The sequence below is a fragment of the Crassostrea angulata genome, chromosome 2 (genome assembly GCF_025612915.1).
Source record: "Crassostrea angulata isolate pt1a10 chromosome 2, ASM2561291v2, whole genome shotgun sequence".
NCBI classification, from domain to species: Eukaryota; Metazoa; Mollusca; class Bivalvia; order Ostreida; family Ostreidae; genus Magallana; species Magallana angulata.
The window spans coordinates 25,537,492-25,560,298 of NC_069112.1; the positions used below are offsets into that span (position 1 = coordinate 25,537,492).

Consider the following 22,807-nt stretch of genomic DNA (forward strand, 5'->3'; position numbering starts at 1 on the left):
CTTCTCTTTTCGATTTCCCTAATATTAGACAAAATTCACTCCATGTTACATGTACGCATCACAATATAGTAAATGTACATGTAGTATGTTCTTAACACATCAATCAAATGTGATGCAATCACAACGAATGAGGAACTAATAAAATAATAAATAAAACAGTTAACTCTATTCTCTCATCCTGTTTACATTAAAAAATTAAATCTGCTTTAAAACATTTCTAGTCCCATGACCTTACAAATTGTTTCCAATTCAAGTTTTCGCACCATGTTTTTTCAATAAATTGACTAAACCTAAATTGCCACTGTTATATGCAGCTCTAAGTGGGGTTATATCCTTTTCACCGAGATTAACGTCAGCTCCAAATTTTAATAACTCCTTAACCTCACGCGAATGGCCCCGTTCGCATGCAATGAGCAGTGGTGTTTTATCTTCATCTCTACCAGTTACATTAGCCTCAGCTTTTATCTGTTGATTGCATGCTGTTGCAAGTGAAGTCTTATTTCCAACAATAAGATTGACGTTGGCGCCAGATTTTAGCAACTCTTTCAGTACATTCTCATATCCATATTTACAGGCAATAATTAGTGGAGTTCCTTCTTTACTGATCTGATTAACATCAGCACCAGCTTTGATGAGTTCAACAACTACGTTAGAGCACCCACCTTCACATGCAGCTGTCAATGGTGTTCGATTTCCATACTCAAGACTGGCATTAGCACCAGATTTTATCAATTCCATAACTATGTTTAAATGTCCCATTACAGATGCTGATATAAGTGGTGTTTTGTTTCCATCGCTCAGGTTCACCTCAGCCCCCGCTTTTATCAACTTAATGACAAGCTCTAAATGTCCCATTGCAGATGCTGATGTAAGTGGCGTTTTGTTTCCATCGCTTAGGTTGACAACAGCCCCAGCTGTAACCAATTCAACAACTATTTCAACATGTCCTTTTGCTGATGCTGATGTAAGTGGGGTTTTATTTCCATCGTTTAAGTTGACTTCAGCCCCAGCTTTTATCAACTCAATGACTAGCTTTAAATGTCCCTTTACAGATGCTGATGTAAGTGGCGTTTTGCTTCCATCGCTCATGTTGACATCAGCACCAGCTTTTATCAATTCAAAAACTACATTAAGATGTCCCCCTGCACACGCTGATGTTAGTGCTGTTTTGTTGACATTTTTAAGACTGATGTCGGTACCTGCTTCTATATGTGCAGCAACTGTATTCATATTTACAGTTCCACACAACAGAAAAAACTGATTCCTTGTTAAGTTGCTGTATTTTAAACGAGCACCCGCCTTTAACATTGGTTTTTCTTTAGTTGAATTACGGACATGTATTTCTTTTGGTCCTGTAATAATATTGGAATCAGCACCAGATTCCAAAATTGTTTTACCAACTATTAAATCTCCCCACGCATAGGTTAAAAGTGTATAATGTTTAGTGCCTAGATTAACATTAACTCCTATATTTCTCTTAAGCAGTTCAAAAAAGGCATTGTTATGTCTTCCTGTACATGCAGCGATAGGTGGTGTATCATTTTCATCCACTAGATTAATATCAGCTCGTGATTTGATCAATTCCAGAATTAGATCCATGTGGCCATTTAAGCACGCTGCTTTCAGAGGCGTGGCATATCTCTTGTGATGATTGACATCAGCCCCTGCCTTTAACAATTCTATAACTATCTTATAATATCCCAGATAGCAAGCAGAAACAAGTGCGGAATCCATTTCTTGTTTCAGATTCTTATCTTCCCTATGTTTCAGCATTATTTTGACAACATCTAAATGTCCCCAAACACTTGCAATTTCAAGAGGTGTTGTATACCCATCGCTTAAGTTAACGTCAGCCCCTGCCTCTATCAATGTTTCAACAATGCATGTGTATCCATCTTTACATGCAGTTATCAGTGGGGTTTTATATATATCTTCTAAAAGTAATGGAGCGTTTGAGTATTCCATTGGGTTGTAAACATCATCTGTACATCCCGAAACATTTATATATTTTCGCATTTTGAAATTGCCAACACTCAGATTTACATCAGCATTAGCTTTTATCAATTCTTCAACTACATTTGCATGCCCCCCTTTACATGCGGCTGATAGGGGTGTTTTATCCCCATCGTTTAAATTAACATTAGCCCCTGTGTTTAGCAACGTCTTAACTATCTGCAGGTGACCTTCACTGGAAGCAGCTGTGAGCGGAGTTTCACGAGAAGAACATATGTTTATATCAACCTTTGTTTTTAGCAATTCCATGACAATGTTTTCATATCCATATTTACATGCTATGACTAAAGGGTCAAAACTTTGTTTTTTGTCTTGAATATTTTCTTGATTTATATGTGACAATAAAATGCACACTGTGCTCAAATCACCACTTAAACAACCAATACATAATAGGCGCGATTGTTGTTTAGCCACTAGAGCACTGTTTATTTTGATTTCAAACTCACTAGGTATTTCACTAGATGATGACATGTTTATATGTCTTGGCTCATCTGATTTTTTTGCAAAATCGCTTTTTAAACCTAAATTGATGTCACTCCCCATTTCAGTATATGCATCTTGTTGTTTTTTTAAAAGAAATTTTGGAACTTTATCAGTGTTTGGGTATTGAAATAAATCATGTATCTGTCCGTTCTCTAGGCATTGTCCTACGATGTAATTTAAAATGTGATGATGTCCATTATAAATAACCCAGTCAATCACTCTTACTCTGCACCTATCTTCATTCAAAATCATAAAAAATTTTAACGTAGGGTCTTCCTTTACTAAAAGTTTAATGGCGTTGGTTTTCAGAAAATCTTCCTCTTTATCATCACGTTTTGGTGCATAAAAATTCTCCCATATCTTGGATATTACTTTCGTTTTTGACAAGAATATCAATTTCATTTCAGTGTAGGACTTTTCTTGCATCTCTTTAATAAAAGATCGAATCACAGACGGGTGTTTTAAGGCTTCATTTCCAAAAACTTTATAAAGCTCCCCCATTTCTATATCCTTAAACAGACGTTTAACGAATATTGGGTATTGGGATTGTTGCAGTTGTATGCACAAATCAAGCACATTTTCGGTTTTACTTATTGTTTTGCTGTAAACGTTGTCTACATAAGCTGTGTTTTCAGACTTTATGCTTTCATTTTCCTTCCCATCAACGTTATCTGTTTCGATCTTGATTTTATTAGCAATATAATCACTGCTCATGTACTGTATAATTAACTCTTGAAACTTGCTACCAAAATGATATGCAATAATTTCAAATATTGAGTCATGAATAAATTTGAACTCGTTGCAACACCTTTTTGTGTAAGTTCCTTCCATTTCTAACAGAGCATCAATAAATTGAAAAGTGTCTGTGTTACTCTGTACTTTATACTTCTTCAGAAAATTGTTTTTCATCTCACGAAAACTATTTTCATTCGTATTAGTGTTTCCATTATCTAATATTTCTTCCGATAATTTGTTATCATTTGCTGCCATTAATATTAACGTGTGCATAGTGATGCCTGTTTTCTATTTTCATCTTGTCCAGATCTTTAAGAATGCAAGGTACAGGAGAAATAAATAGTGCCGGTCCATAGTCCCCATGCATTTTTTCTTTTGAAAATAGTTTGCATATGAGTGGAAACATGTTTGATGACGCTGTCAGCTGTTCTGAATTCAAAATATCTATGTTTAATTTATAATTTGCAAGTAATTTATGTTTATCTTCGTTATCTAACGCATTTTCAGAACTCTGTAAACATACTAAATTTTCTTTTTTAAACAAAAAACTGGTGGAAATTGTCTCATTTCTGTATACCACTTCACGACACGTAAAAAGAAACTTCGTACTCTTCATAATAGGTTCCCTTATTCTACATTCGTACTTTTTTAATGTGTCAAATTCAATCCTGTTTAGCCCAAATATGCCTAGTGCATCATCCAAAACAAACACTTGCGGATTTTTTGGATCACAGTAAGTTTCGATGCATCTGATGTCTTTAATTGGTAAAATGTCATACCCTTTCCTCTGGAGTAGAAGGGCAATATGTCGGACTGTCGCCGTTTTTCCTGATCCCGGTACACCAACAAAAATCACATGTGGCTGTTGATTGACCTTTTCAAGCATTGCTTGAAAGTTATGGGTTTCAACAAAATCATTGTCATCCTCCTCTTTCCATCTTGAAATGTCAATTTCATACATTTCTGAAAAAAAGATGTAAGAAAAAAGTAAAGCACGCAAGTTTATTATAATATATCTTGTGAAATTGTAAGTTTTATCTTCATAAGATTTACTATTTAGATTGTCAAAACATATATTTTCATATAGCATTCGCGTAAAGTAATAAGTTCCCAACGCTTTAATAGATTTCAGCTCTTACAGCTGCTAATGTCTTGTATAAATAACTGGCCTTCTGTACGTTAATAGGTGATATTAGCACTATGTGGTATATTTTTAAAAAAATGATTTTTCTAACTCTTTTCTGTTATATTTACATCAATAACCAGCTAAGTATATGTAATGAGTTCTACATTTCACCGATTTCAGTAAAACTAGCAAATAATAAATTTCAAATGCTAAACAAAATTATTATTATTATTATTAAAAAGTACCTTTTACATTCTGAGGAACACAGCAATTTTCAATTTTATCTGCTTTGTCTGTGAATGAAAATGATAAATCGAAAGTAGCTCGTGTGTCTTCGCAACAGCTTATTTATGATCTTGGTCATATAAAAATTTATGAATTAATTTATGTCATATTTGGGTAAACAGTACCTGCAACATCCTGGATTTTTTCATCCAAATTCAATAATTCTTCGATGTATCTAGATTCCTGTTCAGGGTCCATGCAGCAATTAGTAATCTCAACAACCGCGTCCTGATAAATGGTAGATGTGCCTAAATACTTTTCCAAATCCCGAATAATGCCTGAAATTTCTAGAATTTTGTTATTGAAATCGGAGTTGGAAATTGATATATCTGGACAATGTCCGTACTTGTTTCTTATCAATCGAATTCTTTCAATGTTTGCTGACACGCTCCTGACACTTGGGTTTGGTTCTTTTCCCCATTGTTGTTACCCATGCATGTAAAACTAATTTGCCATATTTCCCAAAGAAAAGTCATACTCTCCTTTGTCTTTTTATCTTTTTCCATCGGTAACAATTTAACCGAAGTTCGTTTACTGATGGCATCAACGAAGCAGTACATTCTATGATAGGATACAACCAGTTGTTTCTTGAAGATATAATTTAAAATTTTCTTGGTATGGATTAACAACAAAATTTAAATCATTATACATAATTTTAACAACTTTTTAGATATGATTTTAACTATGTATCGAAAATGTATGATTTACAAACAAACGTTCTGGAGATATTTTTTATTGTTAACAAGAATTTCATAAAAAAAACTATGAAAAATTTTTTTGCAAGAAAATTGAAAAGATTGACCATGATTGTTTGAAATTATGCAATCATATTTTAACATAATCAGCTAATCTGTTTGATTTTCTTTAATTTAACAACAAAGGAAAGAATGTGTCGTATATTTACCCACCGATTTTAAATGTCTCTTCATTCTTTATGAAAAAACAACCGTTTTAATCCTTTGAAGCATTGTGTGATTTAAAAACAAATGTTTTATTTTACTAGGGATGTCTTTTTTGTTCAAGATTTGGCTTTAAATAATATTGTTGATTGATATCCTTTAAGAAAGTTTGCATGCAATTTCATTTCTGTTCTGCAAGAGCATTGATTTTACATGAACAATGGTTTATAAAACAGTTTATATATTTACGTGTTACTAAAGACTGCAGAGCTGTATATCAAAAACCACTGTGTATTTATCATGTCTTACGTAGAAACTTGAATTCTTTAAACATCCTATAGAAGGAGTAAACAATGCAAACAAATATACAAGTTAGATCATTCTTTCATGTGTGACGTTGAATCAAGTCAGTATTTGATATAACGAAGTACTAGATCATTTCAAATACACTCTATACAATTTCATCAAAATCGAATATATTTGACTGAATTGCGACCTCTATTTTGAGACTAATGAATATGTTTTCCTACATGTACAATGTTTCCCTGTCACAGTTTTCTTATAAAATTATATTAAGATAAAGCTAATGAAAAGTCCTTAAACTCAAAAGTCAAACAGAAATACAAACCAGGAGCTGTGCTAACACGGACCACTACAAAATCAAAGGCAGGATTAGGCGCTATGGAGAAGTTAGCATTTCTTGCTGACAGGTCACACCCACCGTGTGCCTTTAGTCGTAATTCGGTCAAGACTATTAATCGTTATCAACACTATACCTACATAAACATGTTTTTGAGTAAAGCTGACATTTTAACTAAGAAAATACAATTATTTTATGAATCAACTAGAAGTTTACCTACCTTTTTACATTCAAGGCCTCTAGCGCGTTATGTTACATTAAAAATATATTCACGGCAAATACTTATTCGTGATCGTCTCATAGCTTAAAAACCTTTTTAGCATTTCCTTACGCTTGATTAAGCAGTGCAAAAAATTTAAATGGCCAATTTATGAAATGGTAGCACTGCATTCTTTTTATTAACAATGCGGCGTGTAACCCTCGGTCATATCAACCAGTGTCAAGTTATTTACCTTAATGATTCAGGTTTTTTTTTTTCAATTTAAAATAGAATAAACGACAGATGGGTTTCCGAGATATATTAAAACAAATGTATAGGTTTTGACTTTGTTGATTGTGCTCTCAGATTATTTTCCTTAATTATTAAATGGAAGAAAAATAGCTGAACAAAATATGTTTTTATCACTATGAATATCTGACAATAGCTAAAACAAGAGGCCCATGGGGCCACATCGCTCACCTGAGCAACAATGGCTCAAATGATACTGTGCTATATATCCCCTCGGTAGAAAAAAAGAATGCCATAAAATAAACCGTATCCAAATTTTACACTTATTTTTCTACACTTAATCTTTGACAGTGTACCCTTAAAAACCAATTTTACCAAACATTAGATCCTTTGCAAGATATAAAACTAATTTCTTTCTGGGGGGGGGGGGGGTGTACACTGTTTACTTCCAATTCCTTTTATTTTAGTTCTGCCCCCTTACTTTATAAAATGATTACATATGAGAATATGCATATAGGTACATGTTCATCTTCAACTACATTGTACTAGCTAGTTATTGCATTTTATTTTAAAAAATCCTATATGATAAAGAAGAAAATTGTAACTCAAGGCGCTCAAATTAAACAATTAAAAAAAATTAATTGGTCCTCCGCATTATACACGATTGTTGTTTACCAGGCGTGAACTCATGCGACGTTTTATAACCTTACTCACTTGATCGAGGAAAACATTCGACGCGGGGGTGTTAAGGAAGCATATGGGCAATTTAGGGTCTAATTTTGACTGTTATATTCAAAATCGTGAAATTAAATAATTATTTTGAATAAGATCAAAACATTAGTATTATCCTTTAAAATAGATGTCAGTGCAATTAAATCGGGTAGTACATTACTGCAACATTGGTACATTATCACGTGACAACTATTTATAAATCTAGCTTACGTATATACCTTAACCTAAAATAAGATAAAACAACACTACCCCGCGGTTTCCAAAATAAAATAAGCATACCAAGTGAAAGCAAAACATCTCAGTTTAATCAAACCCGATGCTAGAATCATATGTTTGTCCTTATTAAAAAGTTATTTATTCGGTTCTAGTAAAACCTTCCCAACTTTCATATAGTTTGCACGAAAAGCGGCAAATTGCATCAAAACAACACATAACATGGGATTCTAGCAGCACTTTTCAATTTTAGCATTGATCAAACTCACGATACGTATAAAATTTCAAGTTCAATATATACGGGGTAGTGTTGTTCTAGTCGGATTTTTACATCGTAAACAGCGACAGAGGAAAGCCTGGCCGAGAAATAAAAGCAAATTTACATACCTTTTAGCGAATGATTGATAAAACTAAATCTAAAACTAAATCTCTCCCAGTATTCTTAGATTAGTTATATTTTGAATAGGTTTACAATGCTTTCCGATCAAATTCACACGACATTCAACTTTTAGTCATGACGTCATCAAGGTGTAAATTTACGTAACACAAACTATTTTCTGGAAAAAAGTGGTCTTCAGTATTTTTTATTTGTTTTTGATCTACGTTTCGTTGCTTAGATATTTGAATATGTTCATAATAACTATGATTTGTGATTTCACGGAATTACATGCAACTCAGATTCCATATGCTTCCTTATGAAGAATGTTGTCATGTGATATGTTAAAGAGCTATTACATTCCAATCAATGCATAGGCGTCGGCACTGGGTGGAGAGGGCACCCCACCCCTTTTTTTGGCAAAGATAGACATAGCCATACTCAAAATCTTTTTTTTTTGGCTTGTAAAGATTTCTGAAAAGGTCTAGCCCCCCCACCCCCAATCCCTCTCAATGAGCCTCAGACTGCAATATCGCTCTGTTTTACTTAGGCTCACGTACCCTTTTTTCATCTTTATTCAAAATCAATGTTTACAAATGGCTACAAATCAAGATGATTTTCCGCTGTACTTTTTTCTTAAGAATAGCGATAATACATTTATCCCTGTAACAGTAATGTTTTAAACTGTTTTAAAGAGGTCGTTTTAATTTAATTGTGTCTGACAGTTGTAGTTTCATCATATAAGGAGGGGGCCCAAACAGTTGTTACAGCATATCATCCTTTAATTTGTTCTGTACAAAAATTAAACGTTTAGTTAGACATTTCTAGTGATAAATCAAAATGTCAGCGTCAATTGTAGAATTATAAGCAAGATACAGAACTCACAATTCTGTTTGGTTTGAGCCACTGTTTTGTTCACAAGAGTTAATTACATTCAACTTAAGATTTTTAAACTTGGTATTTCCTATTCAGAATGAACAAAAGCATTGGCTAAGTTCTGTGAGCAAAACTCGGTATATTACTTTCAATACGAAACTTGACACAGGTGAATATGGTTTATAAAGAGAAAATTGTAAACAATTAAAATAGAGGAAACATGCACTAAAACAAAGAAAGAGCACAATTTTTTTTCATAATATATCTATACCTATATATCTTTAGCAGCAAAAACAATCACCGTTTAGACTGAAAATGCAGAGCATCTTAACAAAACACGTTGTATTATACCGGTAATCAACCATAACGTAGAGATCGTACCGAAATACTAATAGAATGTATAGTATTTATTATATAATACGTTGTTAGTGCATCAGATTTTGCTAATTTGGCACAGGTAAACAATAACTGTCAAATTTACCGAAGTCTATATTTGATTCGATACGTAAAAATTCCAAAATACAGGCGATTAGCCCCCTCAAGTTAAAAAGCATAAACGAAATTCAAAACAACTTAAAACCACGGTCACGAGTGGAAATGTCAACGCATTGAAAGATTTAACTTCAATTCACTTCACGAAATCGGCACAAATATATTTGGCATGTTTCAAGTATCCCTTCGCATGTAAACTGTTGCACAACAAGCAAATTCATCTTTGTCAGTTTGACCCGTTTGTCATGCGTCAACATTCAAACATGGCTGCTTTGTACATAGAACTTTCGTTTTCGATATGGAATACCAAACCAGAAGTTATAAACTGATTGACCGCGATTATCTCTTTATTTTTATTTTTCGTTATTTACTCATATTTGAAAAAGAATTCGGCGCTAATTTTGCAGTTTATATTATCCTTTTCATAAGGATTAATTATGCGAAATTACGTTGAATTACTAGTTCTTGAGAAGAAGATTTTTTAAAATGCACCCCCGTGTTTCTACAGTTTCAAGGTTTTCTCCGTTTTAAATTAAGATCGGTCTTTCATTTCTGCAATTTATAATCACCTTTCTATAGGGTTGCTTTGTGCCAATTTTGGTTGAAATTGGCCAAGTGGTTTTAAAGAAGAAGTTTGAAATGTGAAAAGTTTACAGACGGACGGACGAACGGACGGATGACAAACAAAAGGTGATCAGAAAAGCTCACTTGAGCTTTCAGCTGAAACATTAACTAGACAGGAGTGCATTAATTAAGATTTATTTTGCTTTTATTCGGCCGATTCTGAAGTATGCTGGTATTGTATGAGAAAATTGTTTACAAGAAAATTTAAATCTCATATAAAATGGCTAGATAAAAGAAGGTAAAATGATACAGATGTTTTGGAAAAATTTATATAGGACTGCTTTTGGGTTGGGATGGGGACCATTATATAAGAGATTGGAAAGACAAACACTTTTAATATTCTACACGATTTTTTATGGTATAGCTCCTGTATTAAACAAAATTTGATTCTGCCTTTCAAACCGCAACAGCATAGATATAACCTTCGTAATGTTGGTAACTTTAACTTCGTTATACCACAGTCTAGGACAGATATATATCATAACAGCTTCTTGCCATCCACTTTTCAGTTATTGAATTCATTTACTATTGGAGACAAAATGTATTGAGTCCTTTTCATCTTTCAAAAATGTATATAAAAAAAAAATCTGTAGAATTGGCTAAAAATGCCAAAGTTTACAATTATGGAAATTGAAAAGAAAATATTACTTACTGTCAACTTAGAAATATATCCCGAAATCTTAAGAAGCCACAAAAAAAGGAAAAAGTCTTCATTCAAAATCTTGAAAATCCTAATCCGGGGGAGGGGGGTGGTATACGTTTTTACCTTTAACTTTAATTTCAGTGATAATTTCCTTATTTTAATTCAATTTTTACATGGTCCCAAAAAACTGGTGGTTGGGGGGTTGGAGGGGGGGGGGGACAATTCCATGTTAATTAGAATTTTTGTATGTAATTTTAGGAAACATCTTTGTTGCGGAAAACATGCTACGTGCCTGACATTTACGAGTTTAACAAAAAATATGTAATTTTTGTAAACTTAAGGCATAAAAAACATGCAAACGTGCAAATTTACTTTTAATTTTTTAAAAGGCATTATATTAATTCTTTACAAAACAACTTTCATACAGAAACTCAGTTAATAATATTTTAATGTATATCAAAAAACGGACCGCCTTTTGACGGCCCGAAATAAACCATTTACATGTTCTAGTTTTCGGCGATAGAAAAACTTCCCTAAAAAACCAACTGCTCAATTTGTCGAGCAGTTCAACAATATATCAGGTCAACAAAAAGATTCTAAATAATACCAGTTATTTAATAATCTTGCATGATATCATCCTAAACTTTTCCTCAGTGTATCTATACATGCGCTCAATATCTTTTATCTCTTATTTTTTATATAATTCATAAACTATTCATAATCGTTAAAAAAATTCTTTTAATTGTTTATATAACCCCAATTTTTGGTAATTATTTTTTATTTATTTATTTTTTTTATTTTTTGTTTTGTTTTTTTAAATTTGGGGGGGGGGGGGGTTGTATTTTTGTTTCTTATTTTTCTTTCTCTGTTCTTAATCTTCCATGAATTCCAACTTCTTAAATGTTTCAATAACATGTTTCATTTTATATTATGAACTCATTATATTCTGTAACTACTATTCTTATTGAATTCAAATGTAACTGAAATATTAGTTGTAAATTTGATCCTTGAAGACAGAACTAAAATAGGCATAGCCCGATGTCCAATCCTATTATGTATTTATTTGCATAATAAAATATTTGTTAAATAAAATCTCTATATATCGGGGTTTCATCCAAAAAAATGTAAAACATCCAAATATCAGTGGTTTTGTTGAAATGACCCAGTAAAACTTCTTCAATTTCAAAGTGTTGGTATGATAACTAGCCTAAGGTCTAAATTAAACCTTAAAATTTAAAGTTTTGATACATCTACTTTATTTGATGCCCACAAAAAATATATGAAGCATAATTATAGCAAAAAGAATAACATAGTACATTATAGTACAATAAAAACAACACATACATAGACTCCAAGGTCGTTAAATGTACATATGTACATGTACAATAATATAATTAATCATACTTCATTTGTTAAGTTGCTACATGTATACACAGACCTAATTCCGTCTTCCAACAATTAAAATTCAATTTCGGAGTGATTCGTGAAATAATAGTTTCCTTCCCTCTCTACAAAGTTTTAAATCGTGTAACAATATGAGCTGTCTGCCAACAATTAAAATTCATTTCGAAGTGATTCGTGAAAAATAATATTTTTCTTCCCTCTCTACAAAGTTTATAAATTGTGGAACATATGAGTTGAAAGCGGCTCAATCTTCGGAGATTTCGCAGTTCCCACTTACTGAGAACTACTAGTAATTGACATCCTGATCGAACTATGAAAAGCAAACTTTTTATTATACAATTTTATACATTGCATCCAATTGAAACAATTAAAATTAAACAATGGATTATTATAACCTTTACAAAACTTGTTCATAAAACTATAAAAGATTACCATATCATGTTTTGCTCAGCGGATTTTGAGAAGTGGAAATTGTTCATAACGAAACGTTCGAAACTAAACTAAGAGAGATATGTTTTCTCACAAGGAAAACTCCAATTTTCTAAAACCATTGAATAACTTCACATGTTCATTTAAACAAAACTTAAAACTCTGTATTTAACTTTATAAAAAAAACTATAAAAAGTTTTAAAGAGTTTTTTTCCGTACATTTTAAGATGTAAATAACTCATTTCAAATGATTTGCGAAAATTTCAGGCAATTGATCTTCTTTATAGTTGTATACGAAGAATTTTTCTCCAACAGCTCCTGCGACCATCGGTGATAACCCTACAGAACAAAACCGCTTTATAGCAAAAAAATTTCAAAGTAATTTGAAGAATAGATTATTCTATTGTATGGTTATGAACAATTCCTCTAGGTAAATATTAAATCATAAAAGAAAATTTAAGAATGATAAATTAACAAACACCATTCTATCCTGGAATGTTGTCTTTTGCGGTTAAATATGAATCTTAAAATCTTACTTTCTTCAGAATCAGAACGGAAAAGACAAATGACAAGTTTGTTGAGAGCAACCGCTCTTCCAATCTCGTATCCCACTCCTAATGACTTCTGTGTTACTTCGGCAACAATGACTACCACGGGAAAAGAAATAATGCTTTGTGATTTTATATAGTTTGTTATGCAATGACATTTTGTCAAATAGAAAAACGTCGATCATAACAAAAATTATTAATTAAATCATACAATGTACATTGTAATAATCCTTTGCTAGTACTTTCAAATTTATGATAAAAGGTAAGTAATTGTTTAGCGTGGCTAGCATATATTCAAATATTTGTAGTTTTTTTAACTTGGTCGATATATATATCACTTTATAAAACTGCCTCTCGTTTTTGTTTGCATCAAAAATATAATTCAGATATTGTTATTCATATGACTTATTGAAAAATAGAACTTTAGCAAGCCCAGAGTTAAAGAACCTTTAGAAGAATGGTCTCTCATTAATTAAGTTTTATTTTCTCTATTACAAATATTACCGTCACATTCGTATAGCCAGTCCATGTCCCTATCATGTATAAAAACGTCCGTTAATCCCGCGTTGTCTTCATCTGCGAAAGTAAAAAAGAATCAAACCGCATTTGCCATATTCTATCCATATCGATAAAAACTGTAAAAAATATTCTAAATTTTATTTTACCGGATTCAACTGTTGGGTTTGCCACATGTTCCGTCAAAACGTTGCCGTATGTCTTTAATTTTTCAACAATTCGTTGATATACTTCAGCATACTTTCTTCCTCCAGTGATTCTCCCGGCGAAGTAGATTGTATGTTTTTCAGTCATGGTTGTCGCTGTTACTGTCCTGCTATAAGAAATTAATTATAATCAACGTTTCTTGATACATGTACATTGTACCTCCTCTTATATTCAAATCTTTCATTTATAAAGGGTGCAATTCAAATAATCACCGAGTCCCATTCGACATATTAATATGATATACGAATAATCATTTGTATTCAAGTTCTTACTATGTTATTAGTTCTACTTTAATATAAAAAAGAAACCATTTTTATTTTTATGATCTTTTTATTTTTTTTTAAACAATTGCCATTGCATTCCTTGACAATTAGTACGAATTTGCACGTATTACGTTCAAATAATAATTTTCTCGTCAATCAACTTACAGTCAATGGCTTTCTTACTTGTAGGATGAAAATATTCTTCACTAAAACACAAGTATATCTAAATCCCAAAGTTTAGGAAACTTTAAAAAATGATAGCCAAGAGCATGTAAAACCCAAATAATGAAAATCTTAAGAACATGTTCAACTGAGTTCAAGGTGGTTTTCATGAAAAACAAATGTATCCGATTCCTTGATGGTTACCTTTGTATCGGTCAATGTTCGATGATAGACAAAATTTCATTGGTTTGTGTACACAGCATTGTTAAATGCAGCACGTCTTAAACAGTTGAAAGCTACCGCCATCGATCGTTCTGGATGACTGCACACAATTTTTATCTTTCCTGTGGACTCGTAATACACCTTGTTTTTTTTTTTGTCTCATCGGTTACCATCGAGTTGTTTTTTCCTCATGTCCTTCACTTTTAAAGGTGAATCAAACATAATTACTTATTAGCTCGCTTGAATTCATTTGGTTGACAGGTAGAAAACTCAGGTAACTTGGTTGGTCTACTCTTTTAAATCATAAAATACTGAACATTTCCTCTAAATTTCTCTCAAAATGTCTTATTATCATGACACTCGGAAAACACTTTTTACTTAATCACTTAATCAGCAAATATTTCTAAAATCCTACAACATGTTCTCAATGCTACGAAAAATCAACCGAAAACATATTTATAATCCGCATTAATGCAACCTCTGAGTTTTACATGGTAAGACGATGCAATCTATGCATTTTTATTTTAAAAACAAAAGTAGCAGATATATAGACAATTTGATTAATTTTAATGAAGGTCTATTGAATAATATTTACATTCTGTATTCATTACTTACTACTTACGGGAACCGGTTGATGGTTTTGTTAGAAGCTGTATGAACGACACCATATCTTTTTTTAACAACAGGTGAAAACATACTCAGTAAATTTAAATACGGTAAAAAAAAACATGAAAACTGTTGCTTAGAGATTGTTTAATTGACCTTATCTAATGAGTCATTCACTATGTAGATTATAACGCCTACTTAAGACATATTTTAAAACATATCAAGAGATAGACTTTTTAAGTTTGTGTACCTTTAATGAAATATCTAAGGAATATATCATTACATTGTAAATACAGACATCGGTCAATGGAATTGTTTTTTGGCAGGAAAATGTTTTTTTCGAAAGATACATGGATGAAAATAATTCCATTTTCCCGTGGTAGACACGAATAAGGATCTCTACAGAACAGTGCCCCTGTAGAATTATGATAATGTAGAGTAATGACCTGTAGAATAGTGACCCGTATACTTATGAACCTTAGAATAATGACCAGAGATTCGATACAAATTCACATCATAAACATTGAAATACCTCCCACTGAAGAAAGACCCCTCTCGTGTGGGGTTTTTTTCGTTGAGTATCTTTTTTGGAGCCTGATCTCTATTGCTCCGATATGAAAGTGGACAGGAAACATATTGAACTCTTTTAACAAACCTTATATATAATATTCGTTAAAAAATTATAAACTTTTAAAAAAAGATTTAGAGATGACATTTTAATAATCACGACCTTATAAACTATTACCAGGTATTCAATTATAACACTAAAGTAATATTTTCGTGATATCAATCTATGCCGTTACCATTTTATAGACTAGATCTTGTAGTACAATATTTAGTCAAATCATTAAATATGCAATGATAAACGATATGATACCATACGTTATTATATTATGCATATACATTTAATATGTCATCAATTTAATTAATATGGTATTACACATTTCATGATAAATTATAGGCCTCTATCACAGTTTAAAAGGCGTAGGTGGTCAAAAAATTAACCACCCGATCAACCTTACCTTTTCTTACAAATAAAGATTAAGCCTATAAATTTGAATTTGGTAAAAAATATGTTAATAAATATTATCTTTGAAATTATAATATTTTCTAATATATCTATATAGAGACTTTCTTCTTAAGGAGATCTAAAAATGGTATCAAATGGTTCCGGTCATCGATGCTTATAAAATATTGATTTTTAAATCTCTCTACTTACAGTTTGGTCCCTTCTTGATAGTAGAATAAGCATTAATCAAATAGGCATCAACTAAACATTTATAAGTGTATGGCACAGGTTTCTTGAAGACTTGCCAACAAAACTCCACGTGAGAGTCGTGTGATGGGAGTTATACAGCCATAACCAATTAAATGCAAGGATCATTTTTTTTACCAGATTCATCAGGTTTTATGCTGTTTACCCCTTAAGGAGATCTACATACCTGCTCTTTTATAGCAACAACGACAAAGTATGATTACATTTAATTGCAGGGTAATTTTTTTCTTAAAAAACATACACCTTCCATATTACATTTGCGTTTCTTGCATCTGTGTTCACTTACATTCATGATCTGAATAACGTATCATATTATGTTTAACACAGGTGGTTGGACCATAAGGCAAAGTAAAGAACATAAACATTTTGTCATACCTGAATGCATACTAACAATAATCCTTTTTTTGCTAGACATATCTTAAAGAGGAATTACTTGTCCTGTAACAAAGACATTTTTCCAATGACTTCGTCAGCGAATATTTGCGTTACCTTTTGAACATGGTCCAACGCTTATTTACATGCACAGACGCCCACGTATGAATTAAAAAAAACAGGAGGTAAACATGCACTTTAAACAAGATCTATTTTTAATTGTGCATTGTTTTCTTTATGGTTTGTTCTGTATAATCAATAAAGAGTACTGCTGACTTTGAAGGCATAACTGAAACGGCATACTTTGATTATTCCCAGTAAACGGTCGTTTAAGACTTCTTCTAAAACAAAAATTCAAGTAGAGTAATTTTTAAGTAATATTTGAAAATCGACACCTTCTTAGCTAAACAAAAAACTCGAGTCAGCTTTTCAATCATATTTTGTGTCACAAAATTGGTAAACAAGCATCCTTACGCTTTAAAAAGGTTTCAAATTAATACAACTTCTTCTCCAATGAATTCAGCTTGACGAGTTCGACCAAAGTTGGTGTCTGGTTAACTTACTTTTCACAGTTTTCTGCTGCAGTTGGATACGATTCTGGCAACCAAAATAGTTTAAAGCAATATTTACTGCCTCCATATCTTGCTTCTGTAAATTCGTTGGGACACCATTTTAATAATACTCGAAAATGATGAAAAAAGACAAAGTGACAAAGGTTTTGGAACAAATAATATCATTTACTTGAAGAAATACCTTTTATAAATACTGTTTATTTCTTAAAAGGTTAACTGTTTTTTTATCATTTTATTCTTTTCATTTATTTATTTTTTTGTCCATCCATTTAATCTGTGAAGCAAATTAAAATTCATTTGTACCATCATATTTTAAAAATACGTTACAACGTGTCATACCTGTAAAATATAGATAGATTGATATATAATACATCATGAAACAAAATTTAAACATCCTACAAAATCCCTTAAAAGGTTTGCGATCCTCGCACATATATCATCAACTTTGTTTATCACAAGAAACACATGTATACTCTGTACAAATGACACTTTTTCAGTGAAGAGATTTTATCAATTTCATTTATCAAGAACACACTCTTAAGAAAAACGACATCAATGTTATAAAAGTTTGAACATATTTAACAAGTCTTAATTTCATTTACTTACTTTTAAGTAATTGGGAAGAAAAGCGTGTAGAAAAAATAACTTTGAGAAAAAAATTGTTTTAAAAACAGATAAACTGTTCTCTAATTTCTAGCAGTTGCTTAGTATATTTCTAACAGCGTAGTTTTTATTACCGTTTCACGACCGCCATTTTGACAGTTTTTCCAAGAATTTAGCTAACAATTTTGAAATGAAAAGAGTGACATTTACAAAAGGTAACCTGTATATATTATTAAAGCTCAGATATCAAGGGTTCATACTATGTTCTGTGTCACAACCTTATGGTAACCATGGCAACACAATATAGTCACGAACACAACATTTGATGTATTTTGATTGTTTTTGTCATGATTAAAAACGAATATTAAATACTTTCTAAAATACAATTAATCAAATACTCATGCAATTAGCCAAGCTATGTGCCCCAACAATTTAGTTATAGTATTTTTTTAACCTTTGAATCTACCCATTTAGTATCTCAATGCTTTACCTTTTTAGCTCACCTGAACTGAAAGCTCAAGTGAGCTTTTCTGATCACTTTTAGTCCGGTGTCCATCTGTCCGTCTGTCTGTCTGTCTGTCTGTCTGTACACATTTTACATGTTCGACTTCTTCTCCAGACCCACCGGGCCAATTTCAACCAAACTTAGCACAAAGCATCCTTGGGTGAAGGGAATTTACGTTTGTTAAAATGAAGGGGAGATGATTAAAAATCATTAAATATTTTTTGATATTTTTTAAAAATCTTCTCAAAAACATTTGGCCAAAAAAGCTGTAACTTGTGTAGAACAGAAGCATCCAGAGTTAGTGTAGATTCAAGTTTGTTCAAATTATCCCCGGAGGTAGGGTGGGGCCACAATGAGGGTTCAAATTTTTACATAGGAATATAAAGAGCAAACCTTAGTAGGTTTAATCGGGTGACAGTTTTATCATGTTAGGTGCCTAAAAAATCTGCAATTTTAACCTGATTGAAAAGAGAATGGTTTGCATATATTTGTATAAGCGCAATAAATTTTATTTTCTTAAATATATTTTTTAAAAAAAAGAGATGAGTGGAATGAAATGCTAATAACATGTTATTAAATTGAATTTAAGTTGTTATGATAATCGCATGTAGTATTAAAGTATCAACTATTGTAGATTCCTTATTTTACACGAGTACTAAATTTCGCGACTCAACTGTTTTGCATCAAATCGCGAGAATATGAAATCGCGAACGCCGAATTTTTTCATCATAGTCTAATTTAATTATCAGAAAACTAAAAGCAACATTTTAAAACAAGCTAGATCTCTAATACGCAATTTGACGTCGATATTATTTCCTAGCGTCTATTTAAAAATCTACAGTAAACGGTCTACGATTAACTATGTTTGGAAGCACAATGGAACATACACGAAAACCAATACTTTAGAAGGATAATGTTACATTCGTGACCGCCAATACCATTGATCACATTCTGAAATTCATTTGATTTCTCTGTTGTAGCTGGCATTTCGCTGGCAAAATCAGTTCGTTATTAGAAAAGGTAGCTAAGTTGCGAAATTCATAAAATTCTTATCTCTTTCTACATGCATGCCCTCATTTCTAAAGAGATAACAAATTTGACATTTTAACGCGTTCCTTATAATCACTACGGTTCTTTTCCTATCCATATTCAATGATGTTAATGCTCTTCAATTGGTTTCTCTTTTCAGTCCCTCTCTCGTGTTTGGCGTTCATTCCTGACAACACAGAAAAACTTACGTCTGTGATCGGTGAATTGACAGAGAGAATTGCCGATTTGGAGGTGAGATTGTCTACACAAGAACATATTAACATAAATCTGGAGTCACGGCTAAAAGTGCAGGAGAAAAAGAATCGAGAACACGAAGACCTCATTAATGCATTATCTGCTCGAACGTGCACAACCTCAAAACAGTCTGCTTTCAAAAGACAACAAGACGAAATGCTGCACAAAAACAGTTTTAACAGTAAGTCAAGTTTCGACAGGAAAAACACTGAATCTTCCGTTGCAATAACTTCTAAAAGGTCAACAGTTTCCAAAAAGAGTGTAAACGAGCAAGTTATTAAACGTCGACATGGCATACATGATGCAAACAGCTTAATTAAAGATGTTCAAAACATTGACCGCGGTAAGGACAAGAAGGTAACGCTAGCATGTAAAAGAGGGGAAAAGTTGAAATGTTCTGTAGCTTCCATTATATAAATAGTGTTTGTTTGACAGGCCAATGCTTTTCGAGCGGTGTCAATTTCAAATGTTATCCTCCTAAACAGGCCCTTTTTATTTTATTATAATGAATGTGATTTCTACGGCTAACCGTACGCGCAAAATTTATGCGCATGTAACAATTCATTGTTTTACCCGTTGCCAAGTGTGTTGATAACGCTAAGGGTAATAGAACGGATTGTCAACTGCGTATTAACCAATCAAATTTCAAAATTTAACAGAAAAGTATAATAATGAGCACTGGGATTGTATTGATTTGTTGTTGTTTTTTTTGTTTTGTTGGAAAGGGGTTTTGAATCATAAAGAAGGCTGTTTTGATTGTAACTTTGTTTTTGATGTTTTCAGAAAGTAATAATTCGTCACATTAAAGGAATCATTTTTCTTGTTTGCTTAGATAGAGTCGCTTTCTATTCGTACCTTTCAAACACTGACATGCACCCCAAACCAAACCAGACGATAGTCTTCGATCACGTGGTCACAAACACTGGCGGGAAATTCAATTCCAAAACTGGAGTCTTCACCTGTCCTACACAAGGTGTTTATGCATTCTCGTGGACAGTGTACTGCAGTAATGGCGGCTATTTGATTTCCGAACTGGTGGTCAATTCACGGAGTGTAGGAGATATGCTCTGTAGCGGACAAGGGGACGACAATATCCGCCATACTTCAAGTGTAGCCGTGGTGGAACTTAATGAGGGTGACAGGGTGTATGTACGCACCCATCCCATAGCCGTGTTGAACGGTGTTCTATGGAGCGGCCCTACTTACCTTTCTTCTTTCAGTGGCTGGACTATCTTCTAGTGTACGTTTAAAGAATAAATAATCTAAGGTGTAGTTGACGATATATGCTAGTTAATTGGATATGTATTTATAACTTGTTTCTTTTTATATCAAGAGGCGTGGGAATGTGGGTTAACAATTAATTGATTCAATATGTGTGAAATCCAAGTAATATATTAAGGTCTTAAGGTCTAATTTTGTTCAGCTAAATGATTTTTCCCATTTAAATGGATAGTATAAATCTGAAGCTATCTTGCTAAACATCAGGGTTTTATTTAAATGATAAAATGTATATTATACATTAATGTTTGTAAAAAAAAAATGATAATTACACATCGTGTGTTACAAAGTTACTAGTAACAGTTCAAAGTTTAGTAAAACACACAAAAATGATTAAATCATGATAAATCATAATCTAATCTTTATTTTGACAAACCTGCAATTGGAAATACCTGAATTAATTTTATCAGTTGAAAGCGAAGCCTTTATGCAGGCATGCAGCCTAACATGTGTACTTTAATGCTGCTGTTTTAATATTCTCATTGGGTTGTTAAACCGTTTAAAAATCATTTGCAAATAAGTTCAAATAAAAAAATCGGTTTAATATATAGTTGTTTATCAAGCTGTCAATGAATAAGTCAACAAAGTCTCTTTTTTTCAAAGATTATTTTTACTTCATTCGTCAGACTGACAAGTTTAAATATGTACATACATAACATACAATGACACAAACCTTACTTATATCCAAACCACCATCTTCATATAGGGAAAATGATTCAACAAATCAAATTCCATTAATCCTAATTGTTATTTCATGTTTGAATTTGTATGTAAAGTTTTCTTTACATTTTCCTTTTTTCGTTCTAGTACATGTGAATAATCCACTCCCCATTCAACACACGCACGGTTTTCAAAAGATTTAAACTTTTGCATAGCCCATTCTTATTTTCTACTTTTCAAATACAGGTAGTTTGCAATATTAGCTGACCCACTTTACCTTAAATTGACATTACATTAATAGATACCATCACAATTAATCATGTGCGGATCCAGAAAATGTTTTCGGGGAGGGGGGGGGGGGGGTCTGACGGTTATTTGAGTTTACCGTGGGAGGGGATATTTATGCTAATTCTATAATGTAAATTTAAAGAAATTTAAATCTAACACAGGGTGAAGCTCTGCCATTCAATCAACTGAATGATAACTGAATGGTCTGGAAAGGTGACCGAATGGCACACATATGCCATTCAGTCATATTTCAGTCACCTTTCAATTGACTGAATGGCAGAGATGCATCCTGTGATTTTGCAAGGTGTCTACCCCCCCCCCCCACCCCCCACCCCTTACTCTAGATCCGAGCATGACAATTCATTTACTTCAGAGATCTCTAACCTGCAGAAACATTAACATGAAATCAGACATTTTTTTTTAAGTTAGACCCAATACACAAAGTTAAAATAAATCAAGCAGGGTGTGTTACATGTATGACTGAAGTATTGTCAAACTTATACCAGGCATTTATGGCATGACGGATCAATCATATGCTAAATAATAAATGTATATTGAAAACATTAGCCTTTATCATAGAAATAATTTGTCCAATTCAATGTATTCAATTCAATGTATGAAATTGTGTATTAACTAGTCGTTAATAATCAATCTAAAATATATTAAGGTAGACTTCTAGATTATGAATATACGATAAAAAAAATTCCAGCGACATGAGAGAGGTAGAAAACATGAATTATAACATATAGAGGGGTGAGTCTGAACCCTCAAACCAATTTTTAAAAAAAATGTCTTGAATATACGTAAAATTAAAATTAGGCCTCGACCCCCCCCCCCTCCCCCGAAACGCATGAAACACTTCATCCAACTGTTTTAAAATAAAATCATTAAGATCCAATTTGATCCCAGATATGCGATATTAAATATCAAACACACGAACATTCAAAAAAATCAAAACCGAACGATCCGCTCCGGATCTCATCACCTGACTGTGTCGAGTGTCTAAAAATAGACTGTAAACAAAACC

General features: G+C 32.4%; 1 protein-coding gene and 1 pseudogene across 2 annotated transcripts; one reads left to right on the top strand and one right to left on the bottom strand.

Annotated features, from left to right (window-relative positions):
- Positions 1 to 249: 249 nt before the first annotated feature.
- LOC128174077 (ankyrin repeat and KH domain-containing protein 1-like) lies at positions 250 to 14,174 on the bottom strand (annotated as a pseudogene).
- A 5,220-nt stretch (positions 14,175 to 19,394) lies between these two features.
- On the top strand, positions 19,395 to 20,942 carry LOC128171781 (complement C1q-like protein 4). Of its 2 annotated transcripts, none has more exons than XM_052837565.1 (2): positions 19,395 to 19,897; positions 20,387 to 20,942. In XM_052837565.1, the coding sequence occupies exons 1-2, from the start codon at positions 19,423 to 19,425 to the stop codon at positions 20,791 to 20,793; spliced, it is 882 nt and encodes a 293-aa protein (XP_052693525.1). In that variant the 5' UTR covers positions 19,395 to 19,422; the 3' UTR covers positions 20,794 to 20,942. The 2 variants fall into 2 exon arrangements, with proteins under 2 accessions (XP_052693525.1, XP_052693526.1); XM_052837566.1 differs by having other exon boundaries at positions 19,395 to 19,735; positions 20,387 to 20,918.
- The last annotated feature ends 1,865 nt before the right edge of the window (positions 20,943 to 22,807 follow it).